This window comes from Rousettus aegyptiacus, unplaced genomic scaffold, assembly GCF_014176215.1.
Source record: "Rousettus aegyptiacus isolate mRouAeg1 unplaced genomic scaffold, mRouAeg1.p scaffold_m13_p_16, whole genome shotgun sequence".
NCBI lineage: Eukaryota > Metazoa > Chordata > Mammalia > Chiroptera > Pteropodidae > Rousettus > Rousettus aegyptiacus.
In genome coordinates, this window is record NW_023416291.1 from 11,925,053 (window position 1) to 11,947,020 (window position 21,968).

General features: G+C 41.5%; 1 protein-coding gene across 1 annotated transcript in view; it reads right to left on the reverse strand.

The window, feature by feature from the left end:
• Nucleotides 1-21,968, reverse strand: part of RNF150 (ring finger protein 150) — a 178,930-nt gene that overhangs the window by 63,617 nt on the left and 93,345 nt on the right. The window contains exon 2 of the mRNA XM_036233509.1: nt 2,969-3,219. Within this exon, the coding sequence (XP_036089402.1) occupies nt 2,969-3,219 (251 nt within the window). The remainder of the gene's footprint in view (nt 1-2,968; nt 3,220-21,968) is intronic.

Sequence of the window (21,968 nt, forward strand, 5' to 3'; positions counted from 1 at the left end):
GTAAAGGCCTTTTGTTTCAGGTGAGGATTCCTCTCCCTTCTTCAGGGGCTCCTATAGATTTTCTTTAACCCAACCAGATCCAAATCCTACTTTTCACTGAAGATTATCAAGAGTTAGACCAATTTAGTAATTAGATTTATCCATCAATTTTATCTAAACAGGTAAAAGAAAGTGCGTACCAAGGTTATTGGTCCCTTGACCATAGTGATGATAAACAGCTTTATGGAAAATAAAATACAGAACCATTTATTAAAAGAATAAAGTCCTACATAAATGCCAACAAGGAGGGTAAACAATGACAGATTCCAGTGCAAACAAAGACACATAAATTAGTGGCCTCCTAAATATTTAAGAAACTGAGAAAAATAGGATACTTTCTTTTTGTCCCTTCTTGTGTTATAAACAAAAATGAGGTGAATGTGAATTAAAAAAAAAAACACTAGAAAAATAAGGATGCTGAAACATAGCATCAAAATCGAGTTTATGTTCCAGCTCATTTGACTGAATAATTCTGCATCCTATTTGTCCCTTTTTTATGACAGCTGTATTTTACAATCATGATTGTAATCACCACCACCATCACCAAGTGGAAAAATAACAAAGTGTTTTTATGTTCTAGGTGAAGGGAGGACACTGTAAATGTAAACAGAGTTTGTCCCAATTGTCTGGAACCTCATGTGGCCATGGTGACTCACACGCTCGCCTCACTTGTTCTAATACATAATAATGGTCCTTCCAGGCCTGGTTGATGCAAGAGCAATCATTGTACAGTCAGTCAGCTAATTTCTATGATGTGGATCACCACTCTATAAATATGGAAAAATTGATAAAACAGTTTATTCTGATAGCTATGGTGACCCCATCGGTGACCTAAAAGCTGTTCGTGCACACATGACATGAGGTGAAAACCTCATGTTATTTTTTTTGTGGGAAGTGTCATAGAGGAGAAGGCAACGGTTTGGAAGTTAGAAGCTCCGGCTTTTAGTTCTATTTCTTGTCACTAGCTGTGTGACTTTGGCCAAGTCACTTAGACATTCTAGACCTCAGTTCTCCTTATTAGGATAATGAGTCATGCATGTCATTTCCAGTTTTACCAGTTCATGATTTTCATCCATGCAGAACGGAACTGGGAGGCAAAGATCCTCACAGCGAATCCGTGGTTAACTGCCTCGCTGAGTAGTTCATGGATGCAACGTACACTTTGCCTTTCTGTCCCCCGAGAGCTCTGCACTCTCCAGGGCAACACTGGGGACCATTTCGGTTCGTGCTCTTTAGGAGACAGCAGCACCTCGGGGCAGACCTGACCCTCAGGGGCTGACACCTGGCTTATCCTTTTCCCTTCCCTTTCTCTTTCCTTGTGAGGTTCAAGTTTGTTTTCAACCACATTACTTCCTTTGTTCCAACATAACTTCAGAACAAAGATGTGCATATGACATCAAAGGGACATGGGCCAAGCACATGCAAATGATAAGAAAAGGTGTCCACAGGGGGAGGTGGCTCTTTCAAGAAAACTTGACTGGATGCCATTACGAGGCCTCATAGGAAACAACATAAAACAGGCCTGGCTTCTTCGGATTAGCCTCTGAGGCACTGTCATTTATGAACAACAAAAGAGAGCCTTACTTAGTGTATCTGATCTGCCCATATTTGAAATAGCCGCCATCTATTTGAAGTCCTGTGGTTTTTGGGACACGGACCCAGCCTTTGTGTCTGAAATGGGATACCCTAGGAGACAGTAAGACAATGTCCCAGAGCATCACCAGGAGGCAGGCTCAGCTGCCACAGCAGGAACGCCGCCTGTGGGCTTCGCTCTGCCACTCTGCAGGGTTTCAATAACCAGGCAAGAACTCGTGAACAGCAGCGGAAGTGGCACGACTGGAAAACGAGGGACACATGGCTCTTTGACCTCCCGGTGGCAGGGGGAGGACTGCCTGCTGTGCACGTGGGGGTTCGGGATCGAGGGTCTGTCATGTGTCTGGCTCCCCACCTCAAAGCTCAAGGAGAGGTCACTAGAAGAAGGGAGGTGATTAGTTGGGTAGAGGGAAGAATTCTTAGCCTCATCTGTGTAGCCCCTAGAGGAGGAGAATCTTAGACTAGAAGCTAGAAAGGACTTATCTTTACTTCTTAAGCCAAAAAGGCCAATATTCAAGCAGTAGAATGTGCTCAGTGTCAAGTGTACGTTTGTTATGAGCGAAAACAGGTCCATCTATAGGAGCAGGTTTAATAAATAGAACTAACATATGCAGAAAATGAAATGTTATACGCTCACTAGAAATGAGAAGGCAGCTTGGATTGAGTGTTGATATAAATTAATATACAAGATAAGTGAGAAATAAAGGTACAGAGTTAAGTGTGCTATCATTTGTTTAAACACATGTACAAATACACGCACATAAAATATGTTTGGAAGGGAAGATGTTTCAGGCAGAGGACCTGGGTAACTGAGGGACAGAGATGGGAAGGCAATTATTTTTCATCTATACCTTTTTATACCTTTTGCATTTTATACCATGTATATATATTATATGTTCCAAAAATCAATTGCTTAAAATAGCTATTATTTTTTATCTTTTTTTCCCCTCATTCACAAGGAGGAAATCCTGGCCCTTCCCAAATTATGTGGCCACTATTAGTATAATCTCAGCTCACTTCTCCTTTCTCCCTTTATTATATACCCAAATAAATAACTCTTCCAAAGATCAGCAACTGGAATGTGGGACAGAGCACCTCCATTTTACAGAACACTACCAATAAAACATCGAAATACGTGTATTTGGAAAAGGTCTGAAAACCTATACAGCAGTATTAACAGTGTTTATCTTATGTTGGGTAGAATAGGTAACTTGGGTTTTGTCTTCATGTTTTCTGTGATTTCCAAAGTTTATACAATAACAACTCTCACTTTTGTTATAATTTTTAAGATTAAAAAATACACACACACACACACACACGACTTTTTGCTACTCACCTGGTTCCTGTCCCGGGCATTTGCGTATCGAAACCTCTGGATGTAGTAAAAGACCAGCCACGCGAGGGAAATGATCATCAAGACGATGAAGGAGATCGAGACAAATACGACCGAAGTGCGGCTCACGTATTTCTGCAGGTTCCGCGTCCCGATGGTGATGGACATCATCACGGTGATGTTCCTCTCCAGCAGGCTGACGATCTCCTTCCCTTTCGGCTCGGGAATCATTATTGCCACGATGTCTTCGACACCTGTTGTGAGAGGGGCAAGGAGGGGCCGATACGGGTAGCGGGGTAAGAGGAGGAGGAGTCATAGTAAAATATCCGAATGAAGTAACACGCAACCAAATAACGGCGCCAGTTTTGACAATTCTCTGCCGGGTCTAAGAGCCGGGTCTAATTCTAAGATCTAACAGCCGGAAATGGAGTCAAATTGTCTATTTCTTCAGCCACCTTGCGAGGCTGCTATCTCGTATGTGAGCAATGAACCTACAATGAACTGCTAAGTTGGGTGCCAGCGAGGTGATGATCAAGCTGCCCTCCAACTCCCTAAGGTGCTGTCAACCCTTCCCACTAGTCCAAGTTTACAGTCCTATGCTGCATTTCACAAACCCACTCCTGCCACCCTCCCCACCCAGGAGGGGGAAAAGGCACTCTGTACTCATGCAGAGGGTAAAACAAAACTCCCAATTGTATGCCACCCGTCTGCGAGCTCTTCCCCCGCCACATACACGCTATGAATACTTGATTACAGGTCTCTACTTAACATTTTCAAGGCAATTTTCCCCTACAGCGAGTACCCGAAGCAACCTAAAATAGGGTTTCTTAATGAGCTCTAATAAGATCTGCCAACATAAAATAATGGTCTCAGGACTACTTTCTGCTTATTTCACCTAATTCAATGCAAACGGCTGTGTATCCTCCTACCAAGCGAGGGAAGATGGAAGCCGCGTGGATAATTCCGGGATTGTTTAGCCTCCACTCCCAGTCCTCCCACCACCACGCCCCTCATTGGACAGTTTGAAGCAGGAGTGGCAACATGCTTGGTCTGAGTTACCTGGGTCATTGGCCCTATTCTTTACGACACGATGTGAGGCACTACCTCTTGGTGAGTCCGGGGCTTCTACAGGGGGGCCTTTAGTTGGGATATAATACCAGCTCCAAATGAAGCAACTGAACATGTCACTGTGATTGATCCATGGACCAGAATATCAGTTTCACTAAGGTAGATTCTCAGCGATCACTCCAATTCAAAATTACGCCTGCAAAGCTCTTAATGGGCCCTACTTCCACATGGAAATATCCTATTACCTGAGGTCATTGCAAATTAAAGAGAGTAAATTTGCAATTAGGATGTTGTCACTTTGAGACAAAATTAAAGACACCTATAGCTGCTTAAAGCCGGCTGTATTCACAGGCTGAGGTCAGCCAGCTAGACAGAACTACCAGATTGTATTTGCTCAGGGGGTTTTTAAACAAGTCTCTTAGAAGGTTCTTAGGGCTTTCACTTGACCTTGATCTCTACGCAAGTTTTCAATCCTAAATTCCTTGAAGGTCTTTTTCACTTAGGCTGAATAAATACTTTAAAAGCTAACTATATACAAAGGTGTCTGTGCACGCTATGTCAATTATCTCTCTCTTAAAATTCCAAAGACCTTTGCATTGGCCCAACTGTAAATCACAAAGCCGCACAGTGTTTAGATCTGGCTGTCATTTCTGGGAATTACTGAAAGTGATGGCTTGAATTTCCACTTTGCAGAATTTACGGACAATTGCGATGCACTTTCTCTTTCCATGTTGACATTGGCCAATGGCTGCATGTGGTCTGAGGTTTGGCGAGGCATTGAGGCTGCTGGCAGGTTTGGCCTCTACAGAAATATGATCTTGGTATACTGAACTAATCTGGCCTGGTGAGGCTCATATTAGCGCAATAGCCATTTTATAGATATTTACATAGTGGCAGAATAATACCTTTTCACTTCATTTATCTCCTTTATATTTTTTAAGGGGACTTTGGAGTTATTTATAAAACTATGTATGCTCAGACTTGCACAAGTTTTACATTTTTTAGTAGTCAAATTTGAATAATATATTCCTTTATGGCTTCTAGTTTCAATATTCTGCTTAGGAACCTCTTTTTCACCAAAGATGACAGAAACATTCACCTAAAATTGCTTTTCAAAAACTATTAGTGTTACTTTTTACATGTAAGTCTCGAACAACCTAAATGTGATTTAATAACGCAACATATATTGAGCTCTTAAATGTGATGCGCAGAGAGGAGACAGAAAGGGTGCAATTTATTTTTCCCCTAAATTCTCAGACATACTTGGGTCAACTTTTGGACTTCATTTTAATATCACGCTGACCTAGCTTTCGCTGAGCCAGGCTTAATTCTCTAGGCTTTTAACATATTTACTCTCTGGTAGCCTAACCCTTCGCTAATTTTCCCCTTATAATTTTCCTATTATCTATTTATATTAAGAGACCATAGAGCCTAATGGTAAAGAGTTGGGGTCTGGAACTAGATAGCTTGTTTTGAACCCCAGTTCAGCATTTTAAAAACAGGCAACCAAATTTTGGCTATCCACAAAGTTCTAAATTACTGGATTACTCAGCATCCATTTTGAGAAAACTGAGAAATCATTCTCTCTTCCTGTAATGAACCTATTTAAACTTAGGTGTTTAGTTACACTACCTGTGCTGCTCATACTACTGTTGTGTCTTTCTGAGATGACACCTGTTTGCAAAGACTGGAAATGGCAGTGGGGAGGTTCTATCCACCTGGACTTCAACCTTATTCACCTTCAATACTCACGATGAATTTCCAGGGCTGATGATGATAAAAAAGATAGATGGAATTCTGATAATATTTTTTCCATGCACTTTAGGCTATGTATTGTGCACAGTGAAAAGGGATGCCAAGGGCTTGTGTTTATCCTAGTAGAAATAGTCATTAAGAATTTAGGTACAAAGGGCGTCCCAAAACGGTACAATGTAAAGTGGATTTGGATGAATTATCCGACCAGTCTGATCCATATCCAGAACAAAAAGCTACTACTGGATCAGATCTGTTCAAATGAGACGTGTGAGTTAGCAGTCGGGTCCCTGATCTTCACTTCATTTTGGAACATGTAGCCGTGTGTGTCCGGGGAGTCAGCAGCGGAATTGCTAATGAGGGTGTGTGTGAGGGGATGGAGTGGGGAGATGAGGGCTGAGGTGCGGGGGGGAGGGGTGAAGGGGTGGGGAGAGAGCTGAGAGCCCAGCTGAGTGCTCTCCTCCGAGTTCAATGCTGCCCTCAGTATCTAACCTATGATACCCTGGAGGCTCTGAGGCCCAGGGAAGAGAAGTTAACCAACAGCATACTTTGTACGGGTCAAGTCTTCAGTGAGGCCTTGCTATTTGGACAATTCTGTTTTTACTGTGACATCTAGTCACACTATTATCAATTGCCTCTTTCCGCATAATCGTGTTAGCCTGCCATCTGCTCTTCTGAGTGATCACTATTATGTAATTACTGTGTATTCTGGGAAAACTCTTCAGCCCTGCAAGAGAATGTGTGACCAAGACACACACGACCCGGCCACCAGACAAACACCAGGAGTACCTTGTATATTTAGCGCTTCCTCTTCCCAGGACACTACTTAATTGCCATGATCTAATTTGGTGTATGGAGCTAAGTAAGAACTCAGAAGTTGAGAGAGCCAAAGAATGTTCAGTAACCAGGAAATCCTTTACTTACAGATTTAAAATAGGTTGTTTAAACATTGACAGACTGTCTCGCACACCAGCAGAGTGCTGGACATTTCACAGAGCCTGGGGCCCCAGTCCTCCCGATGCATGCCAGAGAGCATAGCAACATCCCTCTGGGTTCACGCGAGCAGCAATCCCCCTTCAGCTCTCTGCATCCTCTCTCTCCCCTAATCTTTGCTTTAGTCTCACCGATGGTCCTTTAGAATGTAGGCCATACTAAGAAAAGGCTGCGGTTTTCATTCACAGATATTTTCTATTTACACACTTAATATCTATTGTATTTTTTTACAGTCAGCTCCCGATGATCATCTAGTTTCATGTGAGATAATGACAATATGTGTAAAATGACTGTAAAAACTGCAAAGTACCAACCATATAAATGTAAAGCACTGCTATTTTCTGCATTGATTTAAAAATGTTTTTAATAAACGTAGATGCCAAAAGCCTCAATTAAACTTTCACAAACAAACTACGACAATATAGTAAAAAAAAAAATCTTCATGACTACGTGAGATTTAGCCTAGGAAGATGGCGGCGAATTACCATTAGAAAATATATTAATACTTTTTAGAACGTTAACGAATTAAAGGAATAAATCGTATGATTATGTTGGTGTGGCTAGCTGCCCTCCAACATCTGGTCTCATACTTCTACAAGTACTAGTGTTCTCATCCGGCACGGGCTTTTCAGCAGTTAACCTCAGCCTCCTTTGCAGCTAGCTGTCACTCTGAGATTAATATTTTGCTATCGAGATGTGAGTGGAGGTGATGTTGGCTCCTCCGATGTCTTATTCATGAAGACACTGAGCATGAGCACCCTAGATTCTGTCTCCCTTTTCCTCTGACTTTCAATCCAGAGATGTGGAACAGCCACCGTCTTAGAGAAGAAGGCCGTATGCTAAGGATGGCACCCATTCCTGATTTTTAGTAAGAGTTAAGTACTATAAGGAAAGTCCCTTAATGTGAAAAAGAGCATCTTCCAGAAATAGGACATTAAACGGAGGAGGGAAAAAAAAAAAACAACACATCAGAAGTTTTCCAACTTGAATCATGAGTAAGACAGGGATGAGCCAACATTTAAAGGAGAAGTCAAATCTGGTGCAAAGAGACACAGAAATTAGAGTGGTAAATATTGGGAAGGAAGAGGGTAAACTGATATTATTTGGGAGATCACATGATCGCTTATAAAAGCCAAGATGATTTAAATACTAAAATCAGAAGGATGTTGAGTAGAACCCAAGATTCAAGATCAAAATACGAAAGTGGAGTTTTCTAGGTGGTATAAAATACAGCATAGGGAGTGTAGTCAAGATTGTAATTACCATGTAGAGTGCTAGGTGGGTGCTAGAATAATTGGGAGGATCACCATGTAAATTATATAAATGTCTAACCACTATGCTGTACACCTGTAACTAATATAATATTGAATGTCAACTGTAATTAAAAATAAAAAAAGAAAAAAAATTAAAATAAAATAAAAAAATGGAGCTTTCTATATACCAATAATGCCTAGCCAAGATATGTAATGGAAAAAATGATACGTATGTATAGTAGACATCATAAACTATCTAAGGATAAACCTAATAACCACTAGCCCTATATGAAGAAAACTATATAATAAAGTGTCTGTGAAAGACGTCAAAGATTTCTGAAGCAGATTTCATTTTAACTCGAGGATTATTTAGCATCATGTATTTAGTTTCCAAACATAGGTGATATTTTTAACGCTACCCATTTATAATAATAATTATTTTGTGTTGTCGCATAATGGTCAAGGAATGTGGCCTTTTGATATTGATCCTTAATCATTTAACACAATTTTTAAGGTATGTATGTTCCATCTGTATTCAGGAACATCCTTTGTTGGGTATGCACATACTATTATTAAGCTTATTAATTGTATTCACATTTTCCACATTGCTGGTTATTTTTGTCTGCTCGCGTGCCTGAACGGGGTGTATTAAATGTTCACACAACTGTTCTGTTTTCTCTGTGAAGTTCTGTCAGTTGCTGGTCGATCTTTGAGCTTGTGTAGTTAACTGCATACATATTCATGATGGTGGTATCTGCTCACAATGTCATAGCTGTGGAGAGCTCTTTGATGTTATGATGATTCTTGTTGTTTTCAAATATAACTCCAGAAGTTATATTTGAAAATAGTCTTTCATGTCCTCAAATGTCACTATGTCTACTTATGAGTATTCATCAGTTAGTCTGGTAGTATGCAGACACTTTCAATCTGAGATAGCTCACTTTTTCTTTAATTCTAAAACATTTGTCTTCATAGGTTATTCAAATATTTCCTCCTATTTTTTTTTTTTTCTCCCGCGAGTCCTATTATCCTGTTGGTGGCACTTGTTCTTATATTTGCTAATTTTGTATACTTCCTCCTCTCGTTTAAAACCTTTTTATTTGGAAATAATTATAGACTAACAAGAGGCACAAACAGCACCCGGAGGTCCCATGCGCTCACCTCCCAGCGTCCCCCAGGGGTGGCATCTCAATTATTACAGTGCGCTATCAAAACAGAAAGGTGATCGGCACAATACAATTAACTAGATTATAGTACTTGCTTCGATTTCACTAGTTTGGAGACGGACAGATTTAAAAAATGTCTTTGTGCAAAACTGTATGACACTTTATCACACATATAGAGTCATATAATCACTACCACAATTAAATATTGAAATATCCCATTATCACAAAGGAATTACTTCTCTCTTTCCCCTTCTCCTATGGTTAAAGGGAAAGTTTTTTTTTTTTTTTTTTTTTTTTTTTAATTTGAATTAAACCATATTCCACATACCGCAAGGACAGAAGATGGCTTGGTGCCCATGCCCCATCTTGCTACTTCCAGACCATTACTCCTGGCCTCATCCCATTCTCCTTCAAAAACCACATCTCTTTTGAGATTCTCCCCGCCTATATTTATAAACCCTCTCTCCCTTCTCGTCTACCAACTTTCTGTTCATCTCCTTTATCACCCTCTTTAGCTCCTAGCTCACCATTTCATCCTCCTTAGACTGGAATTCCAGTGTTCACAAGAAGAACTCACCCAATACTCTTAGTTTCCTTGCTCTTTTGTTTCTCCATGCCCTGTGAACACTGCTAAGAGAAAAATCTTATAAGTCTTCACTTTAAATTTATGATCCCTTCCCTCAAATGAACATCTAATGTCACCCATTCTCCTCCATTCGGGGTCCTCTCTCTCTTTGTCCAAACGATGACCTCATATCTTTACATCCCCTGAAACTTCCTGTATTCCCTTTCCCACCCACATTCCCACCCATAGTGACTTTACTGCCAGGCAGAGAAAAAATGTCTGTCAGAGAAAAAATATCCTGTCCTATTATTAAATGAGGTAATTCACAGCGAAGCACTTAGCACACGGCCTGCCATGTAAAAGCTAGGATATAGATATTAGGTTTTATTAGTATCATTACTGTTTAACCACTGTCAAATATACAAATAGGACTGCCTCGGCCCCACCCTTCTCTTGGTACAATGCGGGACGTTTCTTCTCTATTGCAAAGGCCTAGTCCTATGTGCAATGTGCCCCATCAGTCACCGGTCAGGTGTGGCCAGGGCACGCAAGACTTTTATTCAAATTAAGAGGAAAGCAAATGCCCTCTTTCCCTACTGGTCTCACACAGGAGCACCTGGCGGGCTAAGTTGTGACAGCCACCCCAGTACTGTGAGAGGAAAAGAGTAGGAACGGAGCTGGTACAGAGGGAGGAAAAACAAAAAATCAGGGCAGAAATAATCCTATGACATGATGTGAGCCTTAATCAAGCCATACCTGAAGTTAGTTAGCTTTGGAGTCTGCTGTTATTTTAGTAAAGACGGTCCAAGTTGAGTTTTCTGCCTTTTACTCCCACGTTATGTAACCAGGTAGTGACAACGTGCAAAACATAAATGATAAAAATCCAGGTCTTCTGAATCCCAAACCAGAGTCATTAAACTTCATTAAACTTCCATGGAATTCCGCAGGTCTCCTGGAACTTAATTTCACTTTATTTGAATTCACATTAGAAGTCATCCTTACTGTTTTCATCTGTGTACTCTTCAGAAAAGAAGAGTCCATATCAAACAAAATTATTCCTGTCTGCTTTGCTTTGCATGTATGATTCCGAGGTCGCCCTAGGTCATAAATGAGCGGTCATTCCAGACGGCTCCGAAGTGTGTTCTGTTAGTTTTCCTAGAGAGGTTAGTGCTATCCCGGACCGTGTACCTTTCCTGAAACCCATGTATTTCTATACTTGTTGGGGATGGGAAGGATGCTGTCTGGAAAATAAAAGTAGTTTTCAGGGATAAAAGTAAATTCGTAGCAGGACTAGTTTGGAAGTGTGAAATTTTATCATTCAGGAACCAAACTGATAATTTGTAGTGCAAACTACCTGGCGTGGTTTCTCCAGAAGGCCTCTAAGCTCAAAATATTAAAGGTTCACCTGAGTGGCTGGGTGAAAGCTGGTTAATCTGTGGTCCCCCAACGTGAGGCGAAGGATGTCAAACGCTGAGTGTTACTGAAGTGCATTTTAATTATGCACTAGATCCCTCAAGTGGAGATTTGTCATTATAGTTAGAGGCAGATACAATAACTTACATGAAGTCAAAAAATCTTTAAAGGAGATGCTAGCAATAGTCAATTTTATTTTCCTTGGATGACTCTGGTAATTCAATTAACTCACTGACGTCAGTCCCTTAGCTACACTTGAGATGATCAACGCCTTACACTTAAAAAAAAAAAAATCATATTTCCCTGATTTGCACCTGTGTAAAATTTTCGGTGAATTTATGATAACTGTAGGAAGAGTAATAAATGTAAAATAAGGTATTTTATTTATAGCCCCACCTGTAGCATTTTCTTAGAACATATTCAGTAAATCAGACTCAAAAAACACTTCTAGCTTTTGTGAGAATTTTAAATGGTTAAAAATGATATTATAGAGTCCAGGCTGAAATAAAACCAACCTTTGAATACTGAATTATTTTTTACAGTAATTCAGTTTTTATTAGAGCAAATAACATATTTTAAGTTCTAATTTTAGTTTGGACAAAAACCATTACGTATGTAAGTCTCACTAAGAAGCAGACTAATGGAATTACAGGATAGGAAACTACGACAGATCAAAATGCTCCAGCATTTTCTTTCTTCTTAATAATCTAATAAAGGAAATTAAATAGCAGAATCATTTACCATCACTTCCAGCTGGGTGACCCTGGAAGATTTATTAAATCTTTAAGCTTCAGATTCATTACCTCCAAAACTCTAACAGTAAATGTACTTAGTCCAAAGTGCTGAGTGAGGATTAAATGAGATAATGCATAGAAAGAACCCAGAACATAGTAAGTGCTCCATAAATATTGAGTTATTGTCATCGTCATCTATCAAATAATCACTTAAAATATTCCAGGCAGTGGAAAACTTGCATTTAGACCAAAGGAGAGAGGGTAGGGGTGGGAAGGAGCACCCAGAAAAAAAGGAAGAGCTCCCGAGTTCTACGGGGACCTCTCCAGACAGCTGAGGCCCAGGAGGCCCGTGCTGAACAAGCTGTCATTTCTGTAACATGGAATGGTTAACTTTCCACTTCCAATTGGTCAATGAAAGGAAACTCTGAGGCAGATAAACAGAAAATTAATCTTCAGAGGAAAAAAAAGAACCTAACTAGTTAGCAATGAATGGCCTAACTTATACTGCTCTTTTAAGTACAAATGGTATTATCTTTAGTTTGAAATAGACTCAGAATCAAAGCAAACATGGATTTGGGTTTTGTTTTGCTTTGATAAACTGGAAAAATTACATCAATTATACCCAACTAGACTATTTTTTAATAACACAGGACAAGAACTTAGAATTACAATTAAAAACGACATCTTGGATCTAAGGAACTTTTAGGTAAATTTATGGCGTACTATTCTACATGACTGCATACAATAGGGAGATACACACGAAACATTTCTTCTTACAATTTTTTCTTATTTGTTTGGCAGAAATTACCTGGAATTTGACACATCTTAACTTAAAGGGGAATCGGAAGGGCCTGTGGGAGCAGCACCCACATCCTGAGTCATTGCAGGCGCCCTGCAGGAGGAACTCTGTGTTTACAACTTGGCTGTAGGGTTGTAACCCCCGCTGCCCTTGACTTCCTCTTCCCCTCTATAAGATGCATCTTCCATCTTGTTCCGGGCAGAACTGACACGTGGCTCACGACCTCTGCACTGTCCTGATCGCAATCTTTTCTTTTTCCTGTGTAAATCCTTTTCGGTGATGGAGTGCCTAGTTGATTTTTATTTTACCTTCAACCACCGCCAAGTTCTTAAATGCCTCATCACTTTACGCAATTCATTTGTGTTTCTTTTTCGTATTCTCCAAAGTCGTCTTCAGCAGTTTTTGAAAATGAGAAGTGAGCTCTCTCGCTATTAAAAGTAGAGATTAGAAAATTCCTTTCTTAAGAGCCATTACAGTTTACTATTTTGGTTTCTGAAAGCTGGGAACCCCCCACGTAGTGCTTCCTATGGCAAGATAATCTAGACTATGAATTTAACAATTAATACGAAGGTCGGTTTAAAGACCAACTATTAATATATTGAGAAAACAGCAAAAGTGGGACAGAACTTGATGATATAGCTTGATGGATAGTAAATGTAAGTGAATAAAGGCTATAAAGCTTCTTGGTTTTTATGTCTCCATCAGTAGATCACAGGGCAGAAGGAACTGGGTACATTTTATCAGGATCTCAGGTCTAAGATGGGAAGAAGGGTAGGGCAGTTGAGTACATATTTTGAAAAAGCTCCACAGATTTGAAATATACCTCTCTGTCCTTGGTTCCATACAATCTACGTTGTCAAAGAATGTCTATAGCAGATACTGTCCATTGCCACCTGAATCCCCTAGTCTGTACCATTTTAGTGTACATGGTTTTGACTTGCAACTGCCAGTACCTGGATTCGTTTGCCTGAATGGCTTTCCTTGACCACTAGATATCACTCTGACTGGGCGTGGGCCAGGAGGAAGGAGGAACTGCCACCACCTGTCAATTCAGTAGTCCTGAACTAATGACCGAGGATGTTGGTGCATAAATATGTCAGCTCCCTGCTGCCTGTGCTGGTAGGACTCTGGCACCTTTCCACACCATTTCCCAGAGCTCTCCAGTGGAATCAAGCTTCAGCGACTCACAGTGGTAATTTGCTTAATGATACACCCTTTACTGGCTCCTTTTCTTCCCTGTTGCATTTCTCCATCCCCAAACTACTGTTTCCTGGCACCGCCTCTCAAATCAATGAAGTGGCCTGTACTTGAATTCTCATCTTAGGTCTGCTTCTGGGGAAATCCAAACTAGGACTGTGCCAAAATGATCTCTCTCCTTTTCTTCTTTCTTTAAATTCTGATGTCCTAAGTACTAGCTACAGTGGTTCATGCCTTAGGAATGGACACACACTGATTCATAAGTATCATCGAACGCCAAAAACATGAACTCCTCCCCAACTATTGTTAACAAAAAAAAGGAGGAGGAGGAGGAGGAGGAGGAGGGGGGGGGAGGAGGAGGAGGAGGAGGAGGAGGAGGAGGAGGAGGAGGAGGAGGAGGAGGAGAAGAAGAAGAAGAAGAAGAAGAGAAGAAGAAGAAGAAGAAGAAGAAAGAAGAAGAAGAAGAAGAAGAAGAAGAAGAAGAAGAAGAAGAAGAAGAAGAAGAAGAATCATTTGGCAGAAGTAGTTCTCTCATACCTTTTTCTGCCAGTTGCCGTGAGGAAAGCTGTAGTCACTTAAGGCTACTGAAAACTATTGTTCACACCATCTACCTGAGGGGAGAAGGATATTCTTTGGATACTGAGAATAATTCATTAAAATCATTGAACATATCAGTCCATATAAGGTTTGCTGTCTAACACAGTAGCCATAAGCCACATGTTGCTTAATTTAAAATCATTATTCAGCTTAATGATTGGAAAACTTCGAAGTATGTTTGAAACAACACGGGTATGAGAATCTACTTTTTTCTAGTGTAAATTTTTAAAAATCTAAATACAGAATAAGTATGTCTGATGGAAATTTAGCATCTGGACAGAGCTGTGCCGAAGTGTAAAATACACACTGGAATTTGAAGAACTAGTATGAAAAAATGTCATTAGAAATGATTAATATTTGGTAATAATGAGATAATTTTACATTGATTAGATGTTAAAATGATATTTTAAATATATTGGATTATATAAACAATATTAAATTTAATTTCTCCTGTTTTTTTTTTAATATGGTTACTAGAAAATTAAATTACATATGTGGCTCACATTATATTTTTATTGGACCAGCACTGTTTAATCATCCTACCCATGACTTTTATTTGCTAGCCTAGTTGGTAAAATCATTACTGTATAAAATGATTAAGGCAAGACCATAACACTCCCTGTCCTTAAGGAGTCGACATTTTGAAAGGAATGTCACAGGCTTGGTAATAATATTGAAGCCGCACTTAGCAGCAAAATGAAAAGTAAAGGTATGTAAAACTTTTCTTCATGGGAAGCCGCTATCCTCTCACACGAACAGATTCTGGTATTAAATTAAAGAAAGTGACTTAAGGAACAATGTCATCCTCTTTGAGAGTCTACTAGGCGCGCTCTGCCAGAACGGCGAAGGAGATGCTCTGCCAACGTCAGCCTTCGAGACCTGAACGGAATGACAGGATCAGGCAATTAGGTCCTCGAAGGTGTCTCTTCCTCTACTCCAACGTCATCTTTTCCTTTGCTTTACAGGTAAGAAAACTGTGGTCCAGCCAGGTTAGGCGACTTGTTTCAGGTTAGAAATGATTTTGTTCTTTCTCAAAAAAACAAACCCCTCCAAAAAGAAAAAAAAAAAAATCTAAACCACAAAAAACATTAATTCTCATTTATGTTCCTACTTAAAAACCTTTCCATCATTGCAAAGCTTCTGTGTTCAAACAAGTCGTTCCCGTATGTGCCGACTCTTCTCGATACTTCCCTGCATAATTCCTTCCATGCTTCTAAGTAATACACGAGTAATATGCTTATACTAATATTTCTTGGGTTATCAATTTTAGACATTTTCTATTGACATCCTGCCATGGTACATGAGGACTCAGTCCACACTCGTTCTACCGAGGTCCCCACCTCATCCCTCACCGGATGAACCCATAGCATTCAATGTAAATACTGTTCATCACGGAGCCAGATAGCACATTACAATTATGCACCTTTTCTTCATTTTTCTAGAAGTGAATAATTGCTTCATTCTTTCATTTGCCCGGTTTTCCACGTTCCCATTGTTATATTCCCCGTGAGGCTACCATCTCTGCCGTATGCTTGCGTTAGCTCCGCCTGTCTTTTTGACTGGGGTACGTCCCTCCCGGACCCCACTGTTCTCTGCACCAGTGTGGACCGGTTGCCATGAGGCCTGATAGGCAGCGGTCATCCGGGGGCTTGTCTTACACAACATCTAGTGATAGGAAAACCTCACTTCCCAGGTCAACTGTAATACTCTTATGTGTATTTTGCAGACATACGTTAAGTAACAGCCAAACAGAACTACCCACACCACACACAATCAAACATTCCACATACTTAAAATATTAATTGGTAGCTTTTATGAATGTTTATAATAGAAAAAGAATGTCCTTATTTGAAGCATTTTGGCTGCCCCTCCAGCAAACGCTATCACAAGCTGGGAAGGCTTTTTAGTCTCACCGCTGTCAAATCTGGTTGCTTCCACAGTGGCCCTAAGGGCAGGTGTCCACAGGTGCTGACCAGCAATGCTCCTGGGTTTACTTATGGTTTAATCCCTAACTTGCTAGCTCAGCATTATTGGAAAATAGGATCGCAAGGCTTTTATGCTAAAGTAATGTGGATCCAGTTGGAACGTGAAGACGGGGCTTTGTTACTGTGGTGTTGAGGGCGGTTATGGCATTCTGGCTCCTGCTTATCTGACCTGCTCATCCAGAGAAAGCACCAGTTTTCAGCTGACCACTGAGAGATGTTCCAGACGTGGATGGAGCTATGAAAACCTGTTGCAGAACCACAGCGTAATCCTTCTGGGAGCCACCCAGAGACCACCTGTCAAGTCCAATCTCCATACTTTGCAAAAGAGAAAACTGAGGCCTTGGAGACTTACTGAAAACAACAAAGGGGGTTGGTGGCAGCTTGCAAACAGGCTTTCGCAAACATTTAGAAAAATGAAAGCAACTGATTACCAACAGATAAATTATGATTTTGCAGATGGGTGTTGTTATTTTGCATAAGCTAAGCTTCCTGGCAGAAGCAAAATCATTTAAATATTCGTGTTGACAAGAAGAAAATTCCAAGATGTCCTAAATTAAATTACATCAGGTTGGAGGGTGGAAGGAAGAAAGCAGAGGTTAATCAGTTAACAGCTGCAGGCTGAAACCACCAGAAGACATTCCTGAACGGATGCTGAAGCTTGGATTTAACTTCCAGATGCCTCCTTCCCTGACTGTGCAGAGAGAACAGTCAACCACCGGCACCCCCATGTCTCCCGTATGCATGCTCCTTCTGATCTGTTACTCAAAACCATCCTAAAAAGAGCAAATACTCGTTCCTTAGGGACTCTGCACCTACCCCAGAACTAGCCCTACTTCACCTCTCCCGCCCCCTTTAACTACAGCCAGTGTAAACTCTTTCCAAACAACTTCCATCTTTCCTCACCAAACTCTTTCTACAAAAGAGGCCTGCCAATCAATCACGGGGCGGCGGACACGTTGTCTCCTCCCTGTCCTAGCTCTGCGGCCTGCCCCAGGGCCTGGTCGCTTCCTGGCTAGCAAACGGCTCGATAAGCACTTTCTTACAGATCAGCATTTGGCTGTAAACGTTTTTATTTAACAACATAGATAATTCTAACTCTTGAGCATTTATCCTATAATACTTTAACAATTTATTATAAATAAATGCATAAACTGAAGAACAAAATCATGATCTTTCCACTTTTTTTTTTTTTAACCACATGAAACACAGATCTTGAGGACTTTTTAATTATTTACCATCTGGCTTTGGAGATGATAGTATTTGAAGCAAATGATAGGTAAATGCTGACAGGCTGGTTCTAGAAAGACCCAGCCACTCTGTGGGTTGCCACAGATGAGAAGATCATTTTCACCTGTTGTTCCGAGAAAGTCTTGCCAGACGCCTTAGACAAGGGACTGAAGTCACTGACTTTGTATAAAGAGACTGTGGCCAGTAACTTAAAAAAAAAAAAAGGTCAAGAACTAATGAAATAATGAAACGTGATTGTTGTTTCTTTCCTTTGGTCCCGCGTTTTAGCATCTGCTCACATTTTCCAAATTATAGCTGGGCTATCTGCGAAAACCCTGCTAGTGCACGGGCGCTGTATAATTTATATCCACGGGCTAGCACGTGCGTGCGGCCTGCATTCGAACCGCCGCCGAGCTCTCGGCCTCTCCTGGTACCCACCGCAGGCTTTCCACATGCTGCCTCCGTGGCCAGTGCAGTGTTCTTTATCCGGTGCTAATTGTTTCCTTTTGCTTGTTCTAGAAATTACGACTCGTTCTCTTTTGTAAACAGCTCAGAAGTGAAACGACAGAATGATGGCTTTCTTCGCAACGTTCACGACTTTTATGATGCAAAATCATTCGCAAATATTAGTTTCTGGAGCCCCGGATCCATTTCAACAGATTACAATCATAAAACTTTCACTTCCTCGCCAGAAACGGCAGCACTCTGAATGTCAAGGCTTCGACTTTAAATAAGATTCTAATGAAGGCAAAAGACAGTTACATATTTGGGTTGCTGGGCAACCGATAAAGCGGCTTCCAAATCTGGAGCCAATAAATATATTCTAAGTGAAATTTGGGAACAATAATTTATATGGGAATAGTATTAGCTAAGGGATAAATTTAGAGAGAGGAAAAAAAAAAACCCTGGTTGATTGTTCCTGGAATAGTGATACGATAATTATACCAAATGTGGGAAGATCAGAATTGTGTTAATGCTTTCATCTTCAGATGTCCTACTCCTAAAAGGGTCATTCAAAAACCAACATTCGTAAAATAATGCAAAATGTTATCTGAAAATACATACGCTATAATAAACATGGCTTGTTTCTAGGAGGAAGGGATTTTATTGATAAAATGAAAAGTTCTTCAGGTTCTCAGATTCCTTGTCACAGAAGATGTGCAGTAATGACTCCAACTTAAGTTCCATTTAGTTAAAATTTTAGTATACTTGGGTATATTTTTATGTGCCTGATTTTCAGCCTGGAAATCCCATGTGAGGACACAGGAATTTTCAAACTTGCCAGGGATCATGAGATAAAGAGTTAACCAGGGTTTGAGAAGAGGAAACGAAGACACAGCAGCACGCTGTGCAGGGGAGCCTCAGACATTCGGGGAGGCGTGGGAGCCACAAAGGATGCTGCAGCCCCACCAGCCAGGCCCTGGCTCTGCTCACGCAGCCGGCGGCAGGAGAGGAGCTCGGTTCGCACCAGAGCGGCTAACAGAAGAGCCGCGGCGTGCTCCACCTTTAACTCCAGGAGTGACGCTTTCCTGGGCATGACAAGGATCTCTGATCCTGGTCTCCCTGATGGAGAGGAGGCACTCAGATATAGCTATTTCAAACGGTGAGCTGGGCATGGTAAGGAGAAGTCCTGCTCCTCATCATACCAGGGACAGCGATGGAAACTGGTGTCAGTCCTACACGGGGCAGGGGTCTGCGCTTGTCATCGGTGGGGAAAGAGCTGGGATTCGGTGGATGGTCTCCTCCTGCACAGGAACCAAGGGATGTCCCTTGGAGCAGAGACGTAAGGGACCAAGAACAGTGGCTTCAATCCCCCTTCCCAGGATCCGTGACAGGCGGAGAGCTGAGAGGGTGAGAAGTGACGCTCTTGGGAGTGATACATCGTCCATCGGCATGTCATAATTGGTCTGGGTGGGGGTATTACGTTCCTATTGCTGTGACAGATTACCACAAACATAGTGGCTTAAAACAATACTGACATGCCATCCTTCAGTTTTAGAGATGAGAAGTCCGAAATGGGTGTCACTGGCTAACACCAAGGTGTTGGCAGGGCTGGGCTCCTGGATTTTCCAGCTTCTAGAGGGGGCTCGCATTCCTTGGCTTGTGGCCACCTCCCTCCAACCTCTGCTTCCTCTGTCTCCTTCTCGCTCTGACCCTCATGGCTCTCTGTTATAAGGATCCTTATAATTACATTGGCTCATCCAGGATAACTTCCCTATCTCAAGATCCTTCACTTTGTCACGTCTGCAAAGTCCCCTTTGACATCGAAGGCGATGTACTCACAGGGTCTGGAGATCAGGACGTGGACATTATTGGAGGGGACAGTATTCTGCCCACCAGAGTGAGGGCGGCCGGAGGACATATTTCTGGCGTAGCCTCACGGGGGCAGGCAACCGGAGTCAGGGTGCCCCTGATCACACTGAGGATCACATTCCCAGGTGTTCACATGGCCCAAGGACTAACAGTGTTTATCATTTTCCTAAGGTCTTCATTCTGCTTGAACAGACTGACTTCAGCCGGGGGCTGATTTCAATGAATGTTAAAGCGGTTCTTTCTCAGAGTTGAAAAGGATAGTTAATCCCTGTCTCCACTGTCCCCCACTCCTCTTTCCACTGGCTCCAATGCCCCTCCCTCACACCCCAAACCAAAATCCTCACACACTGGCAGGCATTCAGCCATGAGCGAGATCCTGGGGACAGAATTTTAAGTAAGGCGGCGACACTCACTCATCGTAAAACGCCGGCCAGGAAGGATGACAGGCCTGGTCTATTTTGGCATAAAAAAGTTGCCTGTGTGGGTGTTTGTTGGCCTAACAGTGATAATTTGCCTCCTAGGGCCTAAAAATAGCTGCTACCAGCATCCGAGAATGTAAGCGCTTTCCAAATAATTACTCCATCTCAGCTCCCTCTAGACCTTCGCAAGCCTCAGAGACACACATGCTTCCCCTCCCTGCGAGAGAACTGCTCGTGGAAAAGATGGAAACAAGAGCCAGAGATTAACCATGCGTGGCATGGAAATCCAGGGTCACACCCGCTCCAAAACAGCCCAGCCCGATCCCGAAAGACTGTGAAGAGGGTAGAGTGTTGAAAGCTGCAGCCCAGTTAACATCTCCCCGCCCCAGCAGTTACGAGGTGGTTTCTAAGGCAAAGGCCCAAAGAATCTGACAGGGAAGGACCTGGCTGATTTATGTGTGTATCAGACCCAGGGTGCAAGCCGCAGGCGAGAATAAAACCCATCAGGAGGTTTATTTATCATAAATATTAATGTTGGCTGTGGAGCTGTTGCTCCAACACCTACGCACGCGTGCACACACACACACACACATGCATGCACACATGAGCGCGCACACACACTCTACTGTCTATTTAACCAGCCGTAACAGACCAAAGCTGGGGGCTAATACCTTTTTGCCATGGCTGGCCACAAAACAAAAACCACACTTGGAAGGCATCGAGACCAAAGAGAGTAAGGCCTAAGAGTGAGGAAATCTAGGCCATGAAAAAATGAAAAAGGTTTTACATCTTCCCTGAAGACTGACAGCACTCAGGGCACAGTGATTCGACGCCAGGCTCACCGGCGTACAGGGCAGGGCGGGTTTCTCACTCCAGGCTGTCACCCTTCTGGTTTTTGCCTGGATTCCCTGGATGGAAGTCTACGCTTAATCAATCTTCACCTCTTTATTGAGTGCTCAGCACTCCTCCATGTTAAGAGAGAGCATGAGACGGTGGAAAGTGAACACGGCTTGGAAGAGTTAAGACTGAATTCCCGCCTCTATCATTTTATAGCTGTGTGACTCGGGCATTTAACCTCAATGTGTTCCAATTCTTTCTCCTCCATGATGAAGTAATATCTATATTACACATTAATTATATACATTATAATTACACATTATTAATAACAAATGACATAAACCTGAGAATTTATTTATTTAGTTTTTACCCCACCCCCCACATGTAAGAGAATTTACGATTATCTTTGCTCTGTCTACTTTAAAGGTTGATGAAAGAATAAAATATGAATGCAGCAGTTATTTCCTATCCCATTAAATCTTATAAAAATATATACTACTAGTATAGAAGCAAGATAAATTTTGGTTTCTAGTTAGGGAATATAGTTAGAAATATTTCTTAAAATATTTCTTAAAAATGTATTTAGCAAAGTGTTCGGGAGCCTCAGAGTCAGATTTCCTGATCCCTGTACTAAATGTTCGCTGTGTGGTACAGACTAAGAATAAAAATGAGAAAAGCAGTCATG